This window comes from Rutidosis leptorrhynchoides, unplaced genomic scaffold (assembly GCF_046630445.1).
Source record: "Rutidosis leptorrhynchoides isolate AG116_Rl617_1_P2 unplaced genomic scaffold, CSIRO_AGI_Rlap_v1 contig182, whole genome shotgun sequence".
In the NCBI taxonomy this organism is placed as follows: domain Eukaryota; kingdom Viridiplantae; phylum Streptophyta; class Magnoliopsida; order Asterales; family Asteraceae; genus Rutidosis; species Rutidosis leptorrhynchoides.
The window spans coordinates 38,514-60,876 of NW_027266432.1; the positions used below are offsets into that span (position 1 = coordinate 38,514).

Consider the following 22,363-nt stretch of genomic DNA (forward strand, 5'->3'; position numbering starts at 1 on the left):
CTTAAACAGTAGTACCAATAATATAATTCATTCGCAAACAAGAATCTTGTAGTACAAATGTGTATAGTTTTGTATGTAAATCGGAGAGAGAAAGTGTAGATTACTTCAAAAGCAAACTGCGTTCGTTGTTTAGCTTTTAGACTAATGACTAAAGACAATTCTCCACAATAGTCCCCAATGTTTTCCGCTTCTTCTTATTTTTACTCCATCTTTTTTCTTTTCTTTTTGGGTCTAACAAAAATTTACTACTCAGGCTCGAGACAAAAAAAAAATTACTGGGAGTTTGACGGATAGACCGACAGATGGAGTTTCTTCGAGTCTTTATTCCCTCTTACAAGATCAATTAATACTATTTAAACAATTTTTTTTTAAAAAAAATCGTGTTAAGAAACATGTTACATTTCGAATTTGAGTATAACTTTCAAAATTTATAAAATTCACGAGGGCATTTAATTTATATGCATGATTAATCAAAATTTATAGCGAATTTTGAGTATTCGAGAATTCAATCAATGATTGAATTCTCGTACAAGAAGAAAGACTTGTAAACTTTCAAGTTCACACTTGGTGTATAATTCTAAAATTTACTGTCAAGTTATCAGCTTAAAATTATATGATGCGTTTGTTGAGGATATTTTTTGTGGCATTAACATTTTACTGCTTGGTAAAAAGCTCCACATGTAGGGGGGGGGTTGCTGTGGCTCATACTTGTATTCTTCATTATTCAAGAAGGTACTCCCTCCGGTTCAAAATAATAAACGATATTTTTCCTATAAAAATATATATATATATATAAAGTATTATGTATTTTGAATTAAAACTAGTGATCTGCCACATATTTGAACTCCTTCGGAAAGATTTGCTTATAAAATCTCAAGATAAGATGTGCAGAATACACACAAACTTAATTAACAAAATCAACTCCAAGCAACTAAATCAAACCACAACACTCATTTAAACTCGGACAATATTCTTCAAAGTATAAATAACATTTATGGTCAAATTGTAGTTTTATTTTCTCACAAAATACAGCCAATTATTGCCGAAGAACAGTGTCTTCCTGCTTACAACACCCGGAATCACTTTCAAAAAAAACAACATTGGACTAACCAAGGCACCAACTGTAAATCCTGCAAAAATGAAGAGGAAGCATAATGTTACAAGTTAGATTATTGATAGAGATAGAAAGAAATAGATAAAAAAGTAGGGGAAATAAAATCACAACATTAGATAGAAAGACAAACTCCATGGTATTAAGCCGAAGTGGCATGACAGATACACGAAAAAGAACAAATTCAACAGGAAAAAGGTAATTCACACAAAAATATTCTGTTTGTCCCTCTAGCATACCAAACTTTTCCCGAGACTTGTCCTCACAAAAAAATTTGCACAGAAGTAATTGCAAGCAATAAAACAAGTCATTTCTGGCAGGAAGTTTCTGCACAGATCAATTCAACTGATCATATAACATCAATAAGCCAAACACCACGAAAGCAAGAAAGCACGAAGTAAAGCAAACAAAATAACAGAGTATTAACCAAAAAGGAATGTCTTGATATAATTTTAACATTAGCATTCCTAGTTTTATGCTTGTTTGATGAAGCACAAAGATAAGAAACCTTTTAAAAGTGAATCCATGATAGACATCACCAGGTACCCAGGAAAACCACTAAACTGTTGACTTAACCATTTGCTCGCTTAAGATGAACCAAAACCAAGACTCAATGACCGAGGAACAAGCACAACCATCAAAAAAAGCCAGAACAGTGAAGAAATAGGCACATCATAAATTACAACTCCTATTGTCATGGATCGCAACATACTTCTATTTACAAAAGCATGCTAGCATCAATTAATCAAGTGGAAGAATCTCTTGAATAAAGAACAGCTGCCTGATTATATCTTATCAGAAATGATTTGCCTCCTACTACAAACATGAATGGACCTTCATTTCTTCTACAAGTTTATTTACTTACTTGAGACTAAAGATTAAACAATGATCGTTAAAATCATAAATCCAAATGAGCTGAATCGAAATTGGTACACTCTTGATATAACAATGGGAAGACACAAGGAATATGAAGAATCGAATTCTTTCACAATGATAAGGACTAATTTAGAATCTTCAACAATATTAAATAAAAAAATTACAGATCAACCAATTCCACTAGCCCTTCCACAGTACAAACAACAGGAGAAGACTCTAAAATTCATCAACGCCACCATAAACATCCACGATAGACAAAACATCGTTTATGTCAAAACAGGTTACACAATTCCTGAATATCAAATAAAAACCCAAAATTCAAATACAATTGAGCGCAATTGAAGTATGATCATCAATTTGACACCCATTCTATTGCAGAGCGAGCAAAACAAAACCCGCTCCTCAAATCACACGAAATTGATAAAAACCCAATAATCAATCGCCTAATTAGCTGGGGGAGGAACAAAAAAGGGATTGAGCTTGAAACCTGCGTGAAATCGAAGAGGTGATCAGTGACTGCCGTGCTGCTGCTGGTGTTGAAGGTGGCGGCGCTCCTCGGGAAGCATGACGAGGTAAGAGAAGGCCATGCCGCCAAAGCAGACGTGATAGAGAGGATCGACGGAAGATGTCTGTATGTACTTGGCATGGTAATTTTCCAAACCCTTTTGAATCGAATTCTTCATAGAGTTCACAGATAGCATCGGCTTCAAGTGCTGAGGAACCTCCTTAACCTTCAATCCTTTGATTTCGTTGTACACTCTCCTCATCGCCATTGTTGACTTTTTTTTATTTTTTATTTTTTGGGGTTTGCTTCAGCTATTAGAAATCAAATGTGGAGATCTCGGCTTTAAACATTTCAAGGGGCGTTAAGAAAGGATATCGGTTTGGATTGGTTGATGAAGAAGAGAAGATACGGCAGGCTTGCTGATGACATGCAACTCCACGTCATTATTATTATTGAACCGATTTAATTAAAGATTCAATCGATTCAATTTGAATTAGTTCGATCCGTTTCGATTAACCGGTTTGTATTTATTGATTAAATGTTTACGTGGACAAAAAGATTCAATTCGTAAAAATTTTGCCATTTCAATTATCACGTCACCGCTTTTAACGAAAATTTAATACCAAAATCTAATAATTATAATTTATATAAATTTAAAGATAGTGAGTGAAGTTTAAAGAACTTCTAATTATATTAAACAAAAATTTAAGGAGCTGTGTGAGAGAATTTTCTACCTCTTCAATCATCTCTATTAGATGACTTTCAAATACAGTTGAAAAAAACCAAGTCACGATGGGTTCAAATCTTTTTGAACTGGACCTGACCCGGGGTCCAGACCGAACCGACCCTTGACCAGGTCTAGTTGGACGCGCCTTATGACGTAGGTGAATTCAAACATGAGGGGCGTTTATGACTTCTAAAGATAAAGTTAGGGACTAATTTGTAGTTTGGGCCGTTCTTGACTTCTTTTTTTTTTGTTTTTACGATTTCACCTTATACCAACACTCAGCATCATCAAACTTTTTAAATTGTTACTGTAAAAATAAATAAATTGCATTCCATTGCATTTGATTAAAAAACAAAACACAAGGCTTCTACATTACAGATTAATGTACCAAATTACCCCTCAGAAACAGAGTCGCCCTTTCATTTCACAATTGGCAGAGAGGAGAGGAGAGGAGAGAGAGAGAGAGAGTGATTGCATTACAAGGATTTTTCTTGTTGAGCATTTTGCAGGATGGGGGACGTTTAATAGCTTTAGGAAAGCATATGGCGCATTGAAGGATTCTACAAAAGTCGGCCTCGCCAAAGTCAACAGTGATTACAAGGATTTGGATATCGCCATTGTTAAAGCTACCAATCACGTCGAGTCTCCTCCTAAAGAACGCCATGTTCGTAGTAAGCATCGTATCTCTCTCCTTTCCTAAAAACATGCATTTTCTAATTATATAATCATATGTAGATGTAATGTAATGTAATGAAATGCAATGCAATGCAGAAATATTCTCTGCAACATCGATTGTTCGTCCGCGTGCAGACGTGGCATACTGCATTCTTGCGCTTTCAAAGAGATTATCAAAGACGAGAAATTGGATTGTAATTATACATATTTCCCTTCCTTTTATGTTGATCATGTATGTATTTTGAGACGGACGAAAATGATCGAGCTCCTATTAGCAAATTTATTTGCAGGTTGCCATAAAGACATTGATAGTCATCCACAGGACATTGAAAGAAGGTGATCCAACCTTTAGAGAGGAGCTCATCAACTTTTCGCGTCGAGGAAATATACTCCGACTATCAAATTTCAAAGATCACTCCAGCCATCTTGGTACTATTAAATTTAACCATTCGCAATATATACTTATTTCATTAGCTGATATATCACGTGCTATATACTAAGTTTGTATATTTCTTAGCCTGGGATTCCTCTGCTTGGCTTCGAACATATGCACTTTTCCTAGAAGAACGACTCGAGTGTTTTAGAGCATTGAAATACGACATTGAATCAGAGAGCTTGGTGAAAATCACACCAACGGCTGCCAAGGTGCATAGTAAAACACGGATTTTGAATAGTGATCAGTTGTTAGAGCAGCTGCCTGCCTTACAACAACTTCTTTACCGTCTAATTGGTTGTCAGGTAGTAATATTTTTCAGTTTGCTTGCTTCTGTTATTTATTATCATCACCAATGCTAAGTTTCTTTTCCTTTCTAGCCTGAAGGAGCAGCTTATAGCAATTATCTAATTCAATATGCCTTGGCCCTGGTAGGCTCCCACTCCCATAGATGATTAACTTTTCATCTGTACTATATCGTATTAATTTTTTGTCAATGAGTTACTTAAATGTATGATCTTAACTCACATGATCATTGATGGTGATTTTTGTTGTTTTTCATGTAGGTGTTGAAAGAGAGCTTTAAAATATATTGTGCAATCAATGATGGAATCATCAATCTTGTGGGCATGGTAGGCTGACTCTAACTGCATCTTATTGACAGATTTGGTGCTGAACATATATACATGACATTAATTATTTTTGCAGTTCTTTGATATGTCAAGGCATGATGCTGTTAAAGCTCTCAATATTTATAAAAGAGCTGGCCAACAGGTTCAAATCTATAAATGCTTTTCTTTGGTTGAATATTTATGGTACATGCCAACATATTTAACAACGGAAGGTTCCTGGCTAAATACACAGGCTGAAAATCTTGCCGAGTTTTATGACTATTGTAGAGGCTTGGATCTTGCAAGAAACTTCCAGTTTCCAACATTGAGACAGGTTACCCTTGGAGAAAACTTTCAAAGTATATTTATTTTGTCCATGACGATCGTAAATGTACGTATCTCAGAAGTTTTTACCTCTTTCTGATATGCAGCCACCTCCATCTTTTCTTGCAACAATGGAAGAATACATTAAAGAAGCATCTCATTCAGGGGTCCCTCAAAATAGACTGGTGAGAAATAAAATATCAGAGGAAGGAAATAATTATGTAGCTTTTTATCTTCTTCTTTAACTAAAGAAAGTGTCCGCAATAGGAAAATGGTGGAAACGATGAAGCAAAAGCCGATGAACCTGAAAAAGAAGTTGAAAAGGTTGAAGAGGAGGAGCTTGTGGAGGAAGAAACAAAGGAAGAGCCTCAGCTTGTTGAGGAAGTTGTCGAACCTCCACCTTTAATTTCAACTGACGATACTGATTTGCTTGTAAGCCTTGATGAACCTTAATTTAGAGTTATGATCAGGTTTGGAAATTGGACCTTTAATTTGGCATGTTTATAATTGATTATGTTTTTTGTAGGGTCTGAAGGAAATAAATCCTGCGGCTGCAGAAATTGAACAAAGCAATGCATTGGATCTAGCAATAATTCAACCTGGTACATACATAGATACATACATACGTACATACATACATGCTGCAATTATTATATGTGTAATGTTTGCATTGCATATAGAGCTCGGATAGGTAAGTTTTAGTAACTAAATTTTAATTTTGAAGGTGACGAGCGGTATTCATATAATCGTGGATTGAGTGAAATTGGTGGTTCGGGGGTGGGAATTAGCTCTTGTGACCACACCAGGCAACAAGCCAAGCCAAATGGTTGAAACAAAATTGGTTGGTTTCATTTTCATTGCCCCATCCCATAAATGGTTTCACTTGTAGTGTTGTTGTGCTTATCCATCCATTCCACCATGTTTTTTAGGGTGGTGGATTCGACAAGCTATTACTGGATAGCTTATACGAAGACGAGAATTCAAGGCGAAACCTACAACTTCGAAATGCAGGTTACGGATACGATGCAATGTGGTTGAATAATCCGTTTCAAGTAGAGCAGCAGCAGCGGCAGTATGACCCATTTATGATGTCAAACTCTATAGCTCCCCCAACCAATGTACAGATGGCCTTGTTATCTCAGCAACAACAGCAATACTATTATCAGCAACATCAAATGAATTATTATATGCAGCCGCAGCAACAACAACAACTAGAATATTATCCGTCACAACAGCAAAACATGAATATGGTACCTGTTCATAATAATTCATACTATTCTCCTCAATATTCTTCTCATCAGCCACAATTCGGATCTCTGAATCCATTCGGAGATCCATTCCTCAGCCTCCCGGCACCTCGTAGTTCCTCATCATCATCACAACACAGAAACCATATGCTCATCTAGCATTTACATTAATTAATTCACCTTATTTATTTCTAGATTAATTGTCTAACACTTTTCTTTTATTTCACTTATTTCTTTTATTTCACTTATTTCATCGATAATTGTAAATGCATGTATGTTGTAATAATCATACAATTGTGTTTTTAACTCTTCTTTTCTTTTTCTTTTTTTTTAAATAAAAACAATGTTATCGAATTAATATAGTGAATTAGAGTATTAGTTTATACGATTTTATATGATAAACATTAACAAAATTTTGTTTATTTTTGTTCAAATTTCATAGTATGTTTTTGGTAATGTGCTTGAGAAACAAAGTCTAATGAAGTGTTCAAATTTAATCGTTTATCAGTACTCAATATAATGCGAGATTGAAAGATTTATAAACAAATTATTTGAAATAAATGAACTAAGCATTATTAATTCACCAATTTTTATTTTTTGAAATTGAAATCAATCCACCAAATATTATAAATAGGGAGCAGCCTATTAAATTAGGTCAAAAATTAGGAATCAAGTTTTTTCATAAAAGCAAACACATCAACGAAAAACAGAGTCTTTCTCTAAACTCCCTTTAATTAAAAAGAAAAATTCTTGCAATTAAATACATAAATATGTAACCGTTAATACAATATGTGGTATTTTTTGTCTGTGGAGAAAAATAGCAATATCGGAAACATTGTTTCCGATTTTGCTGTCATTAGGATAATTAGACTTAATTAAACCATAATCGGGTTCAATATAACCGAATTACATCATTTGCACATCATTATGCAATTATTATCTTTGCATAACCGAAAACAACGTTGCCGATTTTACTTTGCTTTGCTTTGATTGGCTGCTCATACTCGAAGACAGCGTTTTCGATTTTGCTTTTGCATAATCGAAAACAACATTTTCGTTTTTGTTTTGCTTTACTGCAGTGTATCAGAGATCATATTATATACTTCCACCCGTTTTGGCCATTGATAAAACAGCAAGCATAACACAAACTTAATTCAATTTTCTATTTAAGAGCTTTCATGGCAAGCACATGACCAAATCATCTATGGTAGCTTGGCTTTGTCAAATATTTGTCGGTAAGAAAATGATTTTATTTTTGAAACTAACTGGATAGCATTAATTTGAGAGATTGGTAAAGTTTTTAATAACAATTTCATATGGATCATTAGATTGTGGATATTAGCTAGCAAATAGGATGATGTCTTCATGCATGCAAATTGGTAAGATAAAAAGAAATGAATTTAATTAGGACAAATTCGACAATAAGGTTTTCGATTATGAGCTGGCCAAAAAAGTTTGTGCATAATCGGATACAATGTACTCGATTTTGTTTTCACAAAATCGAAAACATCGTTTTCGATTATGGTTAATAAAAATGACTAAATCCCTAATCACGTATTAACCAAAATCGAATTCAGTGTTTCCGATTTCGCTATTTTCGTTTACCGTTCCGTTTCAAACCCTAAGACTGTAGCGCACTCAAAATTCTTGCATAGATTTAACGTAACACTTCATTGTTAGATATGTCAATAAATTTATGACATTTGTACAATTTGAATCTCACATGACACGTTGTATATTGAGTTGGAAAATGAGTACAATTAATTAATTTAAGAAAATAAAATACCAAATTTCTCTCCCATTGATACAGTATTCAGCAAAACCGTCCCCTTTCAATACTCAAAACCACCGCTTTACGGTCGTCGGGAAGATGAGAAGAAAGGCGGCTGCCATTGTACACATCACCGGTCCGATAGTGAACTGAATTAAGTGGCGTGAAAATAGATTTGGCTTTTGCAATCGTCACAGCCCACTATCATCGAGAGATAAAAAGACCACCATCACCAAAATCCATCATCCTAGATTTGAGTGGCGCTCCGATCGTCTCCAACCATCAGGCCTATCATGAAAAATAAGTAAAGGAAACATCAATTTGACTAAAAATAGGAGAAAGAATAGACTATAAAAGTAATATGGAATATAAAAAAGTTGATCATGAAAATGCATTGCACGGTGGCCGGATAAGGCAGGCGGCGGCGGATTGTAAAGTTGTGGTTTTGTTATTGAGGGGAGAGAGAGAAAGGGGTTCCAGATTGTATTTTATTTTTAATTGGGTTAATTAATAATTTTCCAACTCATCTTTCATATGTGCCATGTTGGATTCAAATCGTACAAATGTCAAAAATTTATTGACATACCTAACAATGAGGTGTTAGGCCAACTCCATACAAGAATTTCTCAATTAAAAAACCCTATAGCCTCTTCGCCCAGCCCTACCGCCGTCCGCCCGCTTTCGACGGCGGTAGGGCTCCCACTCCTTTATTTTCGACTTCCTCATCTCTAGATTTCAGCGATTTCTCCCATTCAATCTTGGTTTCATCTCCTCTTAGATTTCAACGATTTTTCCCCTTCTTTTTATCCTAGATCCAGTTTTTCTTTCCGAAAACGGCGGGAGCAGCGGGTGGCTCGACGACTACATCCGGAGACAATTTCTTGTGGGAACCAAGAGCCTGTTGAAGGTGGTTCCGTCATCTCTCCGAATTTCTCTGTTAGGCTGGGAAATTTTTGTCGTCTAGGGCGCGATGGTTGGTGGTGGTGGGTCGGAAGAAGGTGGCCGACGAAGCTGGGGTCTATTTTGCCTTCAATCCCTCTTTTTATTTTTTCAGATCTGAAATTCTCTCGTTGTGTTGGTGGCCAGCAACTTATGTTTCGATGAAGTGTACTCAATCTCGGTTCTTATGCGAACCAGGAAGTCGATGCAGTCGTCTTCATGGGGCTCTTGGTGTGGTTTCCATACGGTGATGAGCTTGGTAGCCTCTAGAGTGGTGGCCGGTGGTTGGTGGGTGACAGATGGTGGCAGTCGGGTCGTGGACCAGTTGGGCTTCTCTGGTTGCTCGAGGAGATAAAGGACTTGGTTGTTGTGGCTCCATCGGAGTGTGTTGTCTCCTATATGTTATGGTCGAGTGTAGGAGATTTAGAGGTTTGCTATAGATTTTTATTTTTTAACTTTTTGTTGTTAGATTTTAGGCTTAGATTCCGGATATTTAGCGATTCTAGTCCATTGGTATTGTTTGGTAATTCTCATTGTGGCTTTAAGTCTGTTGTTCGGCTGTTTTGCTGTTGGAAGCTGTTTTCTCGATTTCAATTGAGGGATTGGGGAAGACACTGTCTTCGGCCTTTCCTCGGTTGGGATTCGAGCTTTACTCGGCCAAGTTTCATTACGTTTTTGCTCCATGCTAAAGTTGATTTTTGGGGAAATCTTGAGAAGTTGATCCGATCGGGCTTTGAAGCAGGTTTGGACGCGTCTTTGGTAGCGTTAAGTCTATGGCCCTCAAGTCATGGATCTCTTACTTTCGAGTAAGAAGATGTTATTACTGCCGACGGGGGCAGAGCCCTTTCCATATGACCCCACTAAAAAAAAATCTATAATTTTAGTATAATTTATGTCAAAATGACATCATAATTTGAAAAAATTGATCCGATAATTTTAAAATTTTATGCAAATGATTCCATAACATTCTGGGTCTCGGTTCCGCCCCTGACTGCGGACCTCTATACATGGTGTTTTGATCATTGATTAATCAACTGATCGATTTTCCTATAATTCTACTTTATGTATTGGTATGGATTTAGTGTTTACAACACTCTTCTCACTTTATAATTACATCAACTTATATATTTTTACTATTAATTAATGAAATACAAATTATCCCTTTAAAAAAAGGTTTTTTCGATAAAATTATCTAAAAAAAGTTTTCTCAATAAAATAATATCGTCGAAATAATAAATATTTTCGAATCCCACATATAATTTAAAGATATATATACTTATAAATTAATACGTCGTTGAAATAATAAATGTGTCCGACGCCAACAATATTAATTTAAAGATATCTAATATTATTTTACAGCAGTGAGAAGGGAAAGAAATTGTGAAGATGCGGCCGAAGAAATAAGAAACGGTAAATAAATTACAGAAAGTAACCGGAAACAAAACAAGTGTGCGAACTAGGGTTTTCATTTTCAATTCCTTTCTTTTCCGCCAATCTAAAAGGCAGGCACACAGATCGGAAAGTAGCAATCGATTTTCAATGGAAGTAGAAGGAACCCTAGATGATGGTCCTTTCTCTGATCAGGAAACTAGCCACCTGCAATACCACCACCCGCAACCGATCTCTCCGCCGCCTCCTCGATTCATGGCTTCCATCTCAAGCCTCCATCGCCGACGAAGACATGCGCAAGCTCTGGAAAGGCCTCTTCTACTGCGTCTGGCACTCCGACAAACTCCCCGTCCAGGCCGACCTCGTCGACCGCCTCTCCGCCGCCATCCCCAACCTCACCCTCCCCCTCGCCGCTCAGTACTTCTCCGTCTTCCTCCTCACCATGCGCCGCGAGTGGACCGGAATTGACCGACTCAGGTTAGACAAGTTTTATCTCATGATTAGGAGGTTCCTGCATTCAGTCTTTGTTTTGTTGAAGAACAATTCCTGGGATTTGGAGATTACCCACAAATTTATTCATATCCTGGGAGATGGGACTTTTCATGCCAATGATAAGTTTCAAGGCAATGGTGTTAATTATCATGTCGCGTCAGTTTTTGTCGAGGAGCTTAGGCCCTTTCTTCCCCTTAGGAAGGAAGTGGTTGAGGTTCTTCTTAAGCCATTTGTGTCCGTGTTTGAAAAAGTACCCGATAAAGTGTTGTTGGGGAAGATTAGGAGTAATGTGTTTGATGAGTTTTTGAAAATGGGGAGACAACTAATGGAGGCTAGGAAATCTGGGGCTGATGTCGAATCAGGCAGCGACATTCTCGTGTTGGGATCGATAGGATTGGTGATGGGATTTTGGAACAGATTTTTTGAGTTGGGTTCTTCAAAGGATTGCTGTCAAGGAAACAGGAAGCTGTTGTTTGCTTTACATGAGGAGTTCCTGAAGTTGGAGAAGGATTTATCAGCTTCTGGGATTGACATTTTGATTCCGGATTCGGAAGTAGATAAGAAAGAGGAGCCTTCTAATGTCATCGTGGAAGTGGATTCATCTGAAAATGGTGTCAACGGGAGCTTGAAGAAATGCAAGAAGGAAAAAAAGGCCGCTGATGGTGATGGTAAGAAGGCTAAGAAGAAGAAGAAACAGAAAGAGAATGAGAATGGGGAGAAGAAGAAAAAGAAGAAGAAGACGAAGGATTTGGTTTCCATTTCAAATGCTGAAGATGTTGTTTCTAACAAAGATAACGAAACTGAAAATGCAACTGATGAGGATGAAAATTTGATAACATTAGATGAGAAAGCCATGTCAAACCTGCAAATGCAGTTCGATAAGGTTGCTGGAGAAATGGAGTTGGACAACAACGTGGAAAGTGCTTGTGACTTGCCAGAAACTCCGGTGAACGGCTTTGTCTCCAAGAAGAGGAAGAGAACAAAGTCTGCAAATGGAGAAAAAACTGGTGAGGGAGGTGTCGAAACAGCATCAAAGAGTGCAAAGAAGGTAAGATTTTCAATGAAAAATAACATTGTATGGAAACCACAAAGCCCCATGCCTCCACAAAGTCTGAGACTGCCGCCGTCGGTTACTCCGAGAGGAAGTGCACTGAAAAAAGGGGTTCCTCCAGGGCCGATCAGGGAATTGCCTCCTGTTATTGCCCATAAGAAGGCAAAGAGAGCTAATGCTGTTAAGAGAGCTCGTAGAATGATTAAGAATAATGTTGGTCCTGGAGTACGCAGGAAGAAGATTCTATCTCTCACGGCCTAGTCTCTCTCTCCATTTTCTAGGTTTTTGTGTTCCTGTTGGTGATTTTTTTTTTGTTTTTTTGCATTGAAATCAATCTGAGGTTTAATATGTTTTTCAACAGACTTCTTACTTTTTTAAAGGGAATTCAATTTTTGCTATTATTTATATGCATTCATCGTGGTGTTATTATATTCTTCTGGTTTAGAGCTCCTAATGATGAAAACCGTTAGAAATCTGCCATGTCTTCGTAAATCTTATAGTATTACTTTCGTTTCCAGATTGAAAATTGAGCCATTTTCCAACTCTAGCGCAATTTTGTACATCTAAAACCATTCTAGCAATTTTGTACATCTAAAACAATTATGTTGAAGCATGAAATTGATAGCATCAATCCAAAAATGGCAGATCAATCATAATCGTGCAAAAAGAGAATCAAGCGAAAGTTAATATAGTACTTTCTTTTCGATTTCGATTTTAATTGGAGTTGCTGCGATTTTGGTTAGACTTTGAATTGGCTTGTTAGTTGTTACCCGCTGCTGCTAGAAAATCCAACCCAGGCAATTTCTTACTTTACACTCAAGATAATACCCTCTAGTTTTTTATTCTCATTCAATATATTAGCTAGATACATTGCCTTTGTCACCTTCAAGAAAATAATTTCCTTAAATAGTTTTTTTTTTTTTTTTTTTTTTTTTAATTTCTTCATAGCCATTATCCATCCTCCTCGTTGAATAATTTAATTTTGTTCTTTCTATTTTATAGTTATATCACATGCAATCTAGGAAAGCTTGTGTAATTCCAAAATCTACCTTACGTTAGCATATAAATGCCAATGTTACCTATTCTCTCCTCTTAATACAACCTAAAATTTTAGTTAAAACTTACTTATTCCAATAGATCCAAAATAAGAATGAATCATTGAATCTTACCCTTTTTTCAGATAACCATGTTTACTATAAAAATGACCCGATTTATTTCCATCTTCTATATATGGTCCATCATAATCCAAACCATTTGGACGTAGAGTGAACAAGAAGTAAGAGAATCAAAATATATAATGATACTAACAAGAAGTAAGCGGGACTGGAAGGAGTAAACATGAATAATACTCATTCAATCTCAAATTATCTATGAAATCGGACTTTTTATTGATCTAAGAGAAAATGGATCTAGGAAGACATATAATATGTCCAAATATATTTATTATTCAATAAATCGGGAAAAGATATAGACATATAAGTTAGGACGGATATATATGGAAGTAGTGTAAATTTATGTAATTTTGCTTAGGAGTGATTTAGAATATCGTTAATTAGCATTAGTTTTATTGACAAATCATGGTTTTCTTTCTATGTATGATAACCAAAATAGAGAAGTAATCAACTTGAAATGTTTTTTTTTTTTTTTTTTTTTGACAATAACTTGAAATGTTGACTGTTTTTTCGTTAAAAAGAAATAAAATCGTAGCTGGAGTGGAAGCTAGGAGTTGGAACGAAAATGTAACGGTGATAGATATGTATGAAACGGTTATTCAAAAAAAAGAGATGTATGAAATGAAAAAGGTTCAAAAGGTCATGAGAGATGGACCCTACAACTACCCAACACCAAATTTCTAAACTGTGAAACTGAAACACAAACAACCTTTTACATGCAAAACGTTAATTTATAAAGTCACGAGTCATTACAAGACAAAACACAACTCGTAACTCCTCTCGATATATATCGATCTTTGTTCTTCTCTTCGCTTGTCTATCTTCTGACTTTTTCCATTTATCTCCCTCCCTCTCAGTTAAAAAAATCAGAGCTTTTCATTCATTATATATTAGTAATTCCAAGAAAAATTCATTTTAATTTCAGTGTAAAAAGAATATGGCCATGATCAATATGTATCATCAACAATACTTATTTGCTTTCATCTTTTTCTTTTTCGTTTTCTCTGCTCATGGCCTCAACATTGGCGTTCAATCTGCACAATCAAATCTCAATGTGGTATGTTTATATATAAATATAAATATAAATATAAATTCCTCTTTTTCTTTTTCTTTTTCCTTCAAAAAATAACATCCAATACTACGTCAATCATAAAATATATACAAAGTTTTACATCATTTTATATGTAAAATTTTGCATCTAATTTGGGACGGAGCTTGTAGTAGTTTTCTGGATTAATGATGGATGACGAATCCTATAAAATGCCCTGCAGAGCAAAGAAGAATGCAGTAGAAGATGTGAATCAGCATTCTGTTCAGGTATAAAATCACTTGATATATATATATATATATGTATATTATCAATTTTAATTACTAGTAATTTGTTTGATATATATCAATTATTTTCATTAATTTTTTGTTTTTTTGGAATTTATATTATAGTGCCTCCGTTTTTAAGGTATGGGAAGTATTGTGGGCTGCTGTATAGTGGATGCCCTGGAGAGAAACCTTGTGATGGTCTTGATGCCTGCTGTATGAAGCATGATGCTTGTGTTCAAGACAAAAATAGTATGTACTACTAATTTTTCCTTAATTTCTTCTCGCCAACTCATTTCTTTTTTCTTTTCCAACTCTAAGAAACGAATTATATTGCATGCATCACATTTTTAAGTGGGACTTGTGTTTTATAAATTAGTAATAAATTGTAATGTAGGAATAATTAAGTCTGGGTTTAATTAGTAAGTAACCAATAATTAGTACGAGGAGGACATTGATTTTATGAAATTCTCTCTAAATTTAAGGTATTAGCTAACTTTGAGTTAATTAGATTCTCATAGAAAAGCTCAAAATCGGTACAGTACAGTATTCTGGCTTGGAGAAGATACATAATACTGTATAGGATAATGGACCCATCCTTGGAAGCAAGTAGCAAGCTTTTGTATTGTAGCTTTTGTTTGTTCATATATGATTATCTAATGTTTCGAATAATAATAGCAATATCCTAATTAAAGCCGTCTTGGAATATATATGTGTCTGAATTTTGCAACAATTAATGTCATTCTGATTATGATCATTTCTTTGATTTATGGTAATAATTTAACCGACCGGACTCCTCTAGTCCATATATATATATATATAACATTGCTAATATTTAAGGTTTTTCACATGTATAATAAAGAAGGAGGTTATTACTTTTACTAAAGTAAAAGATCACATGTTTAACCTTTGATTTCCAGGAAATCAAAACGTTACGTACGTAATTTCTTGTTGTTTAAAATTACTCCAATTGAGTATTGATTAATTATGATTTATTGTCTGTTTGTTTATGCAGATGGTTATCTGAGTCAAGAGTGCAGCCAGAATTTCCTAAATTGCATGGCAAGTATAAGACAATCAGGGATTTCTTTTAAGGGAAGCCAATGCGAAGTTGATCAAGTCATTGATGTAATTTCATTAGTTATGGAAGCTGCTTTGCTTGCTGGAAGATATTTTCACAAGCCTTAATAATTACTACAATATTATTTTCTATAACTAAACAGACATATATCGATCGCTTCTTCAATAATCAAATATCTCCATTAATATTTATGATAAAATAAAATTTTCCCTTTCTTTGTACGTACCACGAATGTCCCTAGCTCTAGCTCTATGTAGTATGTATATATATCACTTCGATATTGAAAAAGAAAAATAATTACTTCCTCTTAGGTTTCCCTCTTCCTTCTTCCTATTTTTTAATCGAATTCTATCTATTAACCATGTCCATGCAAAATCGATTTAGCAAAATAATTACTTTCTCCTATGTATCTCGCTGATTCACCACGTGATATATTATTTTCTATAAATTTATTAACAATTTAATTCTTTATTTATGATAAGGAAATTGAAACGGAATAAAATATTTATTTCGATATTTACGAAAAACAATTAATATGAGTTTATTTTATGCAAATAATTATGCATCACAATTGATTATATTAGATATGCAGATGCATGTTATTTATCCGACTCACATAAAGATCGCTTATAAATCGGTTACTTATTCACATATGGGGATGCGGCTATATTATGACATTCTACGAAGTAAATTTTGATTGCAACTTTTTAGAAACATGCGAAAATAATTGCAATGCATGAAGCAAGTAGATAATGTGTATGGTTGAGACTGCTAACCCAACAAATCCAAAAGATGATTGGAGTGTATCAAGAGATAACCTCTCATACCAGATTGTATGAAGATAATGCTGCACGTATAAGTCAATTAAAATGAGGCTATATCAAAAGTGACAAAAACAAACAGATTTCTCATAAAAAAGTTTTCACTCATGATCTCTGGAAGAAAGATGAAATTGAAGTGAAACAAATTCGTTCGAGTGACAATTTGACAGATTTATTCACAAAGTCTCTACCGATTGCAACATTTGAGAAGTTAGTTCTTGACAATGTGTTGTCTTAAAGCTATCAAGTGATGTGTTTTCGGAGTAACATACATGTTGCACTCATTTTCCTTCACGTTAATTTTGTCTTATTAAATTTTTCTTGGTAAGATTTTAACGAAACAACATCATATTTATATGTAAAATAACGATGATTTCAAATAAATATCTAACACGGACATTAGAAGAGTTGTATTCTTTTTCCTTCGATTAAAATTTTTTTTTAATTGATTTTTTTTGGCAAAATTTTAATAAGACAATCATATGTATACTATATAATATACATTTTTTTCACCGAATTTTGTCCCATTTAATTTTTCAAGTGATGATCAATATTGATATGTGATGATTTTCACAAAGATTATCTACAAGATAAGTTATTATTAATCGTAGACCCTTTATGATTCTTAGTGACTATTTAATCCATAATTTATTTTTTCATGAGTGCAATCCGTAGTAACGGGTCCGGTTCTTGCATTTGAACCCGTTAATTTCTTTAGCTAACCCAAACCCGTTAATTCTGAAACCCACTTGAGTTCGGGTCGTATCCAATTTGACACCTCTAGTATAGGACGAGGGATAGATGCATTTTTTCTCGGGAAAAAGGAAAAATGACAGGTGCCTTGCACATGTCATTGTATTGGAGTAGCACATTAACAGCCGACTTGGTGATCGATGAATCTTCAGGAATGAATAGATAGCTCAAGAATGGAGGCGCGGTAGGACCCTTTTGCTTCCTGAGTATCTGCAATTGCACATGATGTTTGCTGCCATTTATGCTAGCCGTACATCCATACTTCCATTTTCGAATTCTTCCGATTTCCTCATCTCTGCAAGGTAATTTATTTTTTCTTCCTGCAAATGAACAGGGAATTCCAACTGAGTTCATCATCATCATCATCTGAATCTCTATGGCTTTTCACGTCATCCTCAGGATATTTGGGTTTGATTAAGCCGCATCTTAATTTCTTCTGCTTTATAAACCCAATGTTTCCATTTCCAGTATCTTATTTTTCTTTTATGGACCAACAACCTCTTAATACTTCTAACTGCTGCTGTTCTGTTTCTAATTATAATAAAGCTTGCAGCTTTTACAATTCCTTGAAAAATTATGCTTTTTCGGTTATTCGTTTCTTCGTAGTCAAAGTAAACCCTATTTGTATTCATTTTGTTTATTTCCTCGTCCTGTCTCTCTTTGGCTATTTAGCTTTGAGATTTACAAAACCTAGAAAACACACCCCCAAACATCTCGACATGTTCTTCACTTCTGTCTCTGCTGTGACAGTTTCGAGCATGTCATCTGTCGAAATGGAGGTTTTTTCGGATACCCAATTCGTAATTCTCTCCATTTTGATGTTTACAGGAGGAGAAGTCTTCACTTCCTTACTAGAACTTCGGTTTTCAATTGTAAAATCCAATTTTTCAAAACCAAAGAGTATGCAAAATATAGGTAACATTAACCATCCCCCTAATCGCTCCTTTTCTGCCTTTCAAATCGAATCGGATTTGGAAATAGAGGCCAGTACTAGTGTAGATAATATAGATAGAGATAATCTACGAAGCAAGTCCATTAAAATCCTGAGCTACATTGTTTTGAGTTATCTTATAGGTTTTCATGTAATTGGGTATATTGCAGTTTCGACGTATATAAGTCTAGTCTCGACTGCAAAACGTGTACTAAAAAGCAAAAACATTTCCATACAGATATTTTCAGTATTCATCGTAGTTTCCTGTTTTACAAATTGTGGGTATGAGCCTACAAATGAGAACATGTTAGTTTTCAAGAAGGATTCAGGTTTCTTATTATTGTTGATACCACAAATCCTCCTCGGAAACACTTTATACGCACCAATGCTTCGGTTTATCATCTGGTTGCTCTCAAAGTTCACCAAAAAGTTAGAGCTTAATTTTGTCATGCAAAACTATGGAGATTTGGGGTATTCTCATCATTTGTTCTCAGGGAGGCATTGTAAGTTTTTGGCAATCACTGTGATGGGATTTACGTTGCTCCAATTTGTAGCTTTTTGTTGTTTGGAATGGAACTCTGAGACCCTATGCTGTCTGAGTTTGTATGAGAAAATTGTGGCATCATTGTTTCAAGTGGCGAATTCCAGGCATGCTGGTTTATCAATTTTTGATCTCTCTGCAATTTCTCCTGCCATGTTGGTGATTTTCGTTGCTATGATGTGAGTTGATTAATTCTATGATTTTAGATCATTGGTCCGTCTGTGTATTCTTTCATTCAATCATTTTCCTACTATTATTTTTAGGATTATAGTTAATTTACTTCTAATTTATCGCGTTCAGGTATCTCCCACAATACACAGCGTACATACCAACAAGATATCAAGAAATAAAGGCAGCAGAAACAGATGAAAAAAGCAAAAGAAAGAGAAAGAGAATCATGGAGAATCTGAAACTCTCACAAGTAACTTATTTAGTCATCTTTGTTATTCTAGTTTGTATCACGGAGAGAAGAAAATTGAAGGAAGATCCCCTCAACTTTAACGTGCTCAACATTACAATAGAAGTTACAAGGTACACACATAATTAATATGCATATATATAAACCGAATTGCAAGTATTTATCATCATAGTAATTAAATAGATGAATTATTTGCAGTGCATATGGGAACGTTGGTTTATCAACTGGGTACAGCTGTGAAAGGAGAATAAAGCCAGATAGGGATAGCTCCTGTGTAGACACTTTTGTCGGACTCTCTGGTAAATTGAGCATTGAAGGAAAATGGCTCATAATTCTCATCATGTTTTTTGGTAGACTAAAGAGATACAGTAGGAATGGTGGCAAAGCCTGGATACTATATTGAATATTAATCCTCTTTTAAGATAAGTAGACGAGTTCAGTCAATTGAAATATCTTGCCCTTTTTTCCAGTGTCCGTCATGCCATTTTTCCTTTGCCTTTACTTGGATATATATAGCAACTATAAATATAGTATGTCCTAGAATAGCACTAGTTGACTTGAGAAGGGAATTGCTAGTTCCTCAGTCACATTATACATCCCCTGCTCTTGCTGGCAAATTCCCCAATTAGGGTATATTAGTATTAGTAATTTTTTGTAAGATAAATGTCCATAATCCGGCACTAATTAAATTATATCTTGACCAATCTCACATTGACACACGTGAGTCGTGACATATTTCGGTAGAAAGTTATACCCTTTTGGTTAAAAGTTTTGTTCAATTAATTCACCCTAGTTCAAAAACACAACATTCATATATTTTCTTATGAGATTCATGAGCTGTTCACATCGAAAAACCTTTTATTATCCAGATGGTCAAAAAAATTTAGAATGAATCTATCAAGATATAATAGTATAATAATGTTTTGTACACAAGCTAATTACCTTTAAAGCATGCATCCCACATACACATACTATTATGGTTGATTATAAGAAATTGAGGGGGATTCTGGTGTCCGCAATGGCGTAGGGAAAGGTTCAGAGATTGTATCCCAAGAGAAGTTTTCGTTATTTCTACGTCTTCGTTCCATGAAGACAGGCCTTGTTGGTGTTCCACTGATTTCACCTTTACAAGTTAACATGGCTACAATCTCTGACATTGGAGGCCTTAAGTTCGCTTGAGGCTGCAGACATAATAAAGCCATCAGGATTGTCTTCAGGACATCCTTCTCTACGTACCCGTCATCGCGCATTCTTGGATCGACTATATCTATCAATGTGGACCGCTCGTATAACTTCCATGCCTGAAAATTAATAATGTAAAAAATATTTAAATTTTAGTCTACTTTAATAGTTTCTCCCTTTCTAGTTTGAGAAATTAATTAAAACCCTGAAATACATACATATTCAGGAAGATATTGCATTTCTGCTGTTAATGTAAGATCTGTATTTTTCCTGCAGCCAATGATTTCAAGCACAAGAACCCCAAAACTATATATATCCGCCTTTTCGGATAGTTCTCCCCGTATTGCATATTCAGGTGCTGTATATCCTCTGCCAAGAAAAAAATAAAATAAAAACTCAATCTAGAGGATTTTCGTGATTTCATAACCAATTAATAAGGTGGACTTACAAAGTTCCTGCAAAAGTTGTGCTGAGATAAGCTTGGTCTTCGGGAAAAAACCTAGCGAGCCCAAAATCTCCAATCCTAGGTTGGAATTTCTCATCAAGAAGGATGTTGCTCGCTTTGATATCCCTGTGAACGATTCTTTGATGTGAATCTTCGTGTAGGTATTGCAATCCTCGAGCAATTCCTAGGATTATTTGAAACCGAGTCCTCCAATTCAAGAACTGATCACTTTGTCCTGATCAAGACATTTCAAAGTGATTAACAAGTAGCAGTAAGTATTCAACATGATTGAAATCTAAGTAAATAAATGAGAGAAGAATTTGAAGTACCATAAACGATGAGGTCCAAGCTTCTATTCTTCATATATTCGTAGACCAGGAGACGTTGGGGCCCATCGGAGCAGCAACCGAGAAGTCGGACGAGATTCTTGTGTTGAATGCTTGTGATCAATGTAACTTCTGAAAGAAATTCGGAGTCCCCTTGTTGAGATCTGTCTAAGGATAATTGTTTCACTGCCACTATCCTCCCATCTCCCAACTTACCCTACAAAGATCCTTGAAGTTTAGAATTCTAACAAATTTCAGTGCAAAAAATATTCATAGTAGGAAATTTACTCGATAAACAGGACCGAATCCGCCTCGTCCGAGAAGATTATCAGGATGGAAATTCTTGGTTGCCTTTTTCAGTGACTGGAAACTAAAATAACTGATTGTTCGAAGATTCCCACTGAAAGGATCCGGTGATGCTGCAAAAATGTAAATATAAAAGAGTTTTAGGCCATAAATACGTTTAATGGATTTAACTACAAGAATTAATCATATTCTTTTGATTGCACAGGAATAAGTAATAACTGTTTGTCGATACAGTAAAAAGGACATTGGGACGAATCTGACATATGTTTACAAATGAAAGTGTACCTGTTGACCTTCTTCTAGATAGCGATAATAACTTATTGAGCTTTTCCGGTTTAAAGAACTTCCAAATGAGAAACGCAATAATCAAAACTAGCACAAGAATGACTATTGCTCCGAGGAAAAAGAATAGGACTAAAGACGTCTTGTGAGGATTTGTCGCGTCTCCGGTCACCGGTAGACTTACATAAGGTGGTGAAGCTCCCAGAGGTGACACTGCATAATATTGAACAACTAATTTATTGATTCATTAATAAATGTAGTTTATGACAGGGTGGTTCCTCTGGTTTTTCACCATTTGTAAACTAATTGATACTTTTACAGTTTACTTACAACAATGTAGAATTTATGAAAACTCCATTAATTAACTTGAAAATCTTTGAAAAGAAGAAATATACGGTACCTTGTCGTGCTTGTCGAGCCATGGTTGTTGGATTAGGAGAAACTTGTGTTACAAGCAAAGAGGATTTCTTTCTGCTTTATCAAAGAAAGGGCCGTTTAGGTGTGTTGCCTTGCTCTCATCATATCTTTTCTGGGAATTGTGGGGAGAGAGAGAGGAGAGAGAGAGAGAGAGAGAGAGAGAGAGAGAGAGAGTGATAATAAGTCGAGCATAGAAGTAACCGAAGAAAAGGGAATAATACAA

At 35.2% G+C, this 22,363-nt stretch overlaps 6 protein-coding genes across 6 annotated transcripts; 4 read left to right on the plus strand and 2 right to left on the minus strand.

The window, feature by feature from the left end:
- Positions 1-2,496: 2,496 nt before the first annotated feature.
- Positions 2,497-2,760, minus strand: LOC139881676 (uncharacterized). Its single transcript, XM_071866113.1, has one exon. It carries the CDS (start codon positions 2,758-2,760, stop codon positions 2,497-2,499), a length of 264 nt encoding a protein of 87 aa, XP_071722214.1.
- An 841-nt stretch (positions 2,761-3,601) lies between these two features.
- LOC139881683 (putative clathrin assembly protein At5g57200) lies at positions 3,602-6,668 on the plus strand. Its single transcript, XM_071866121.1, is given in 14 exon segments — positions 3,602-3,890; positions 3,991-4,088; positions 4,185-4,323; positions 4,412-4,632; positions 4,708-4,758; positions 4,894-4,959; positions 5,036-5,101; positions 5,192-5,272; positions 5,370-5,447; positions 5,530-5,694; positions 5,789-5,864; positions 5,987-6,036; positions 6,038-6,103; positions 6,192-6,668. Coding segments are annotated over 14 exon segments (1,923 nt in total).
- Positions 6,669-10,783: 4,115 nt separating this feature from the next.
- On the plus strand, positions 10,784-12,412 carry LOC139881685 (uncharacterized). Its single transcript, XM_071866122.1, has one exon. The coding sequence runs from the start codon at positions 10,784-10,786 to the stop codon at positions 12,410-12,412; it is 1,629 nt and encodes a 542-aa protein (XP_071722223.1).
- Positions 12,413-14,260: 1,848 nt separating this feature from the next.
- On the plus strand, positions 14,261-15,825 carry LOC139881686 (phospholipase A2-alpha). The gene is made up of 4 exons (XM_071866123.1): positions 14,261-14,380; positions 14,595-14,640; positions 14,764-14,889; positions 15,653-15,825. The coding sequence occupies exons 1-4, from the start codon at positions 14,261-14,263 to the stop codon at positions 15,823-15,825; spliced, it is 465 nt and encodes a 154-aa protein (XP_071722224.1).
- Positions 15,826-16,470: 645 nt separating this feature from the next.
- On the plus strand, positions 16,471-19,585 carry LOC139881687 (sodium transporter HKT1-like). The gene is made up of 5 exons (XM_071866124.1): positions 16,471-16,551; positions 16,622-16,749; positions 17,627-18,943; positions 19,065-19,295; positions 19,381-19,585. Exons 1-5 carry the CDS (start codon positions 16,471-16,473, stop codon positions 19,583-19,585), a joined length of 1,962 nt encoding a protein of 653 aa, XP_071722225.1.
- Positions 19,586-20,156: 571 nt separating this feature from the next.
- On the minus strand, positions 20,157-22,145 carry LOC139881688 (cold-responsive protein kinase 1-like). The gene is made up of 7 exons (XM_071866126.1): positions 22,124-22,145; positions 21,727-21,936; positions 21,424-21,554; positions 21,139-21,352; positions 20,813-21,044; positions 20,583-20,733; positions 20,157-20,483 (listed from the first exon to the last, which is right to left on the minus strand). Exons 1-7 carry the CDS (start codon positions 22,143-22,145, stop codon positions 20,157-20,159), a joined length of 1,287 nt encoding a protein of 428 aa, XP_071722227.1.
- Positions 22,146-22,363: the final 218 nt, after the last annotated feature.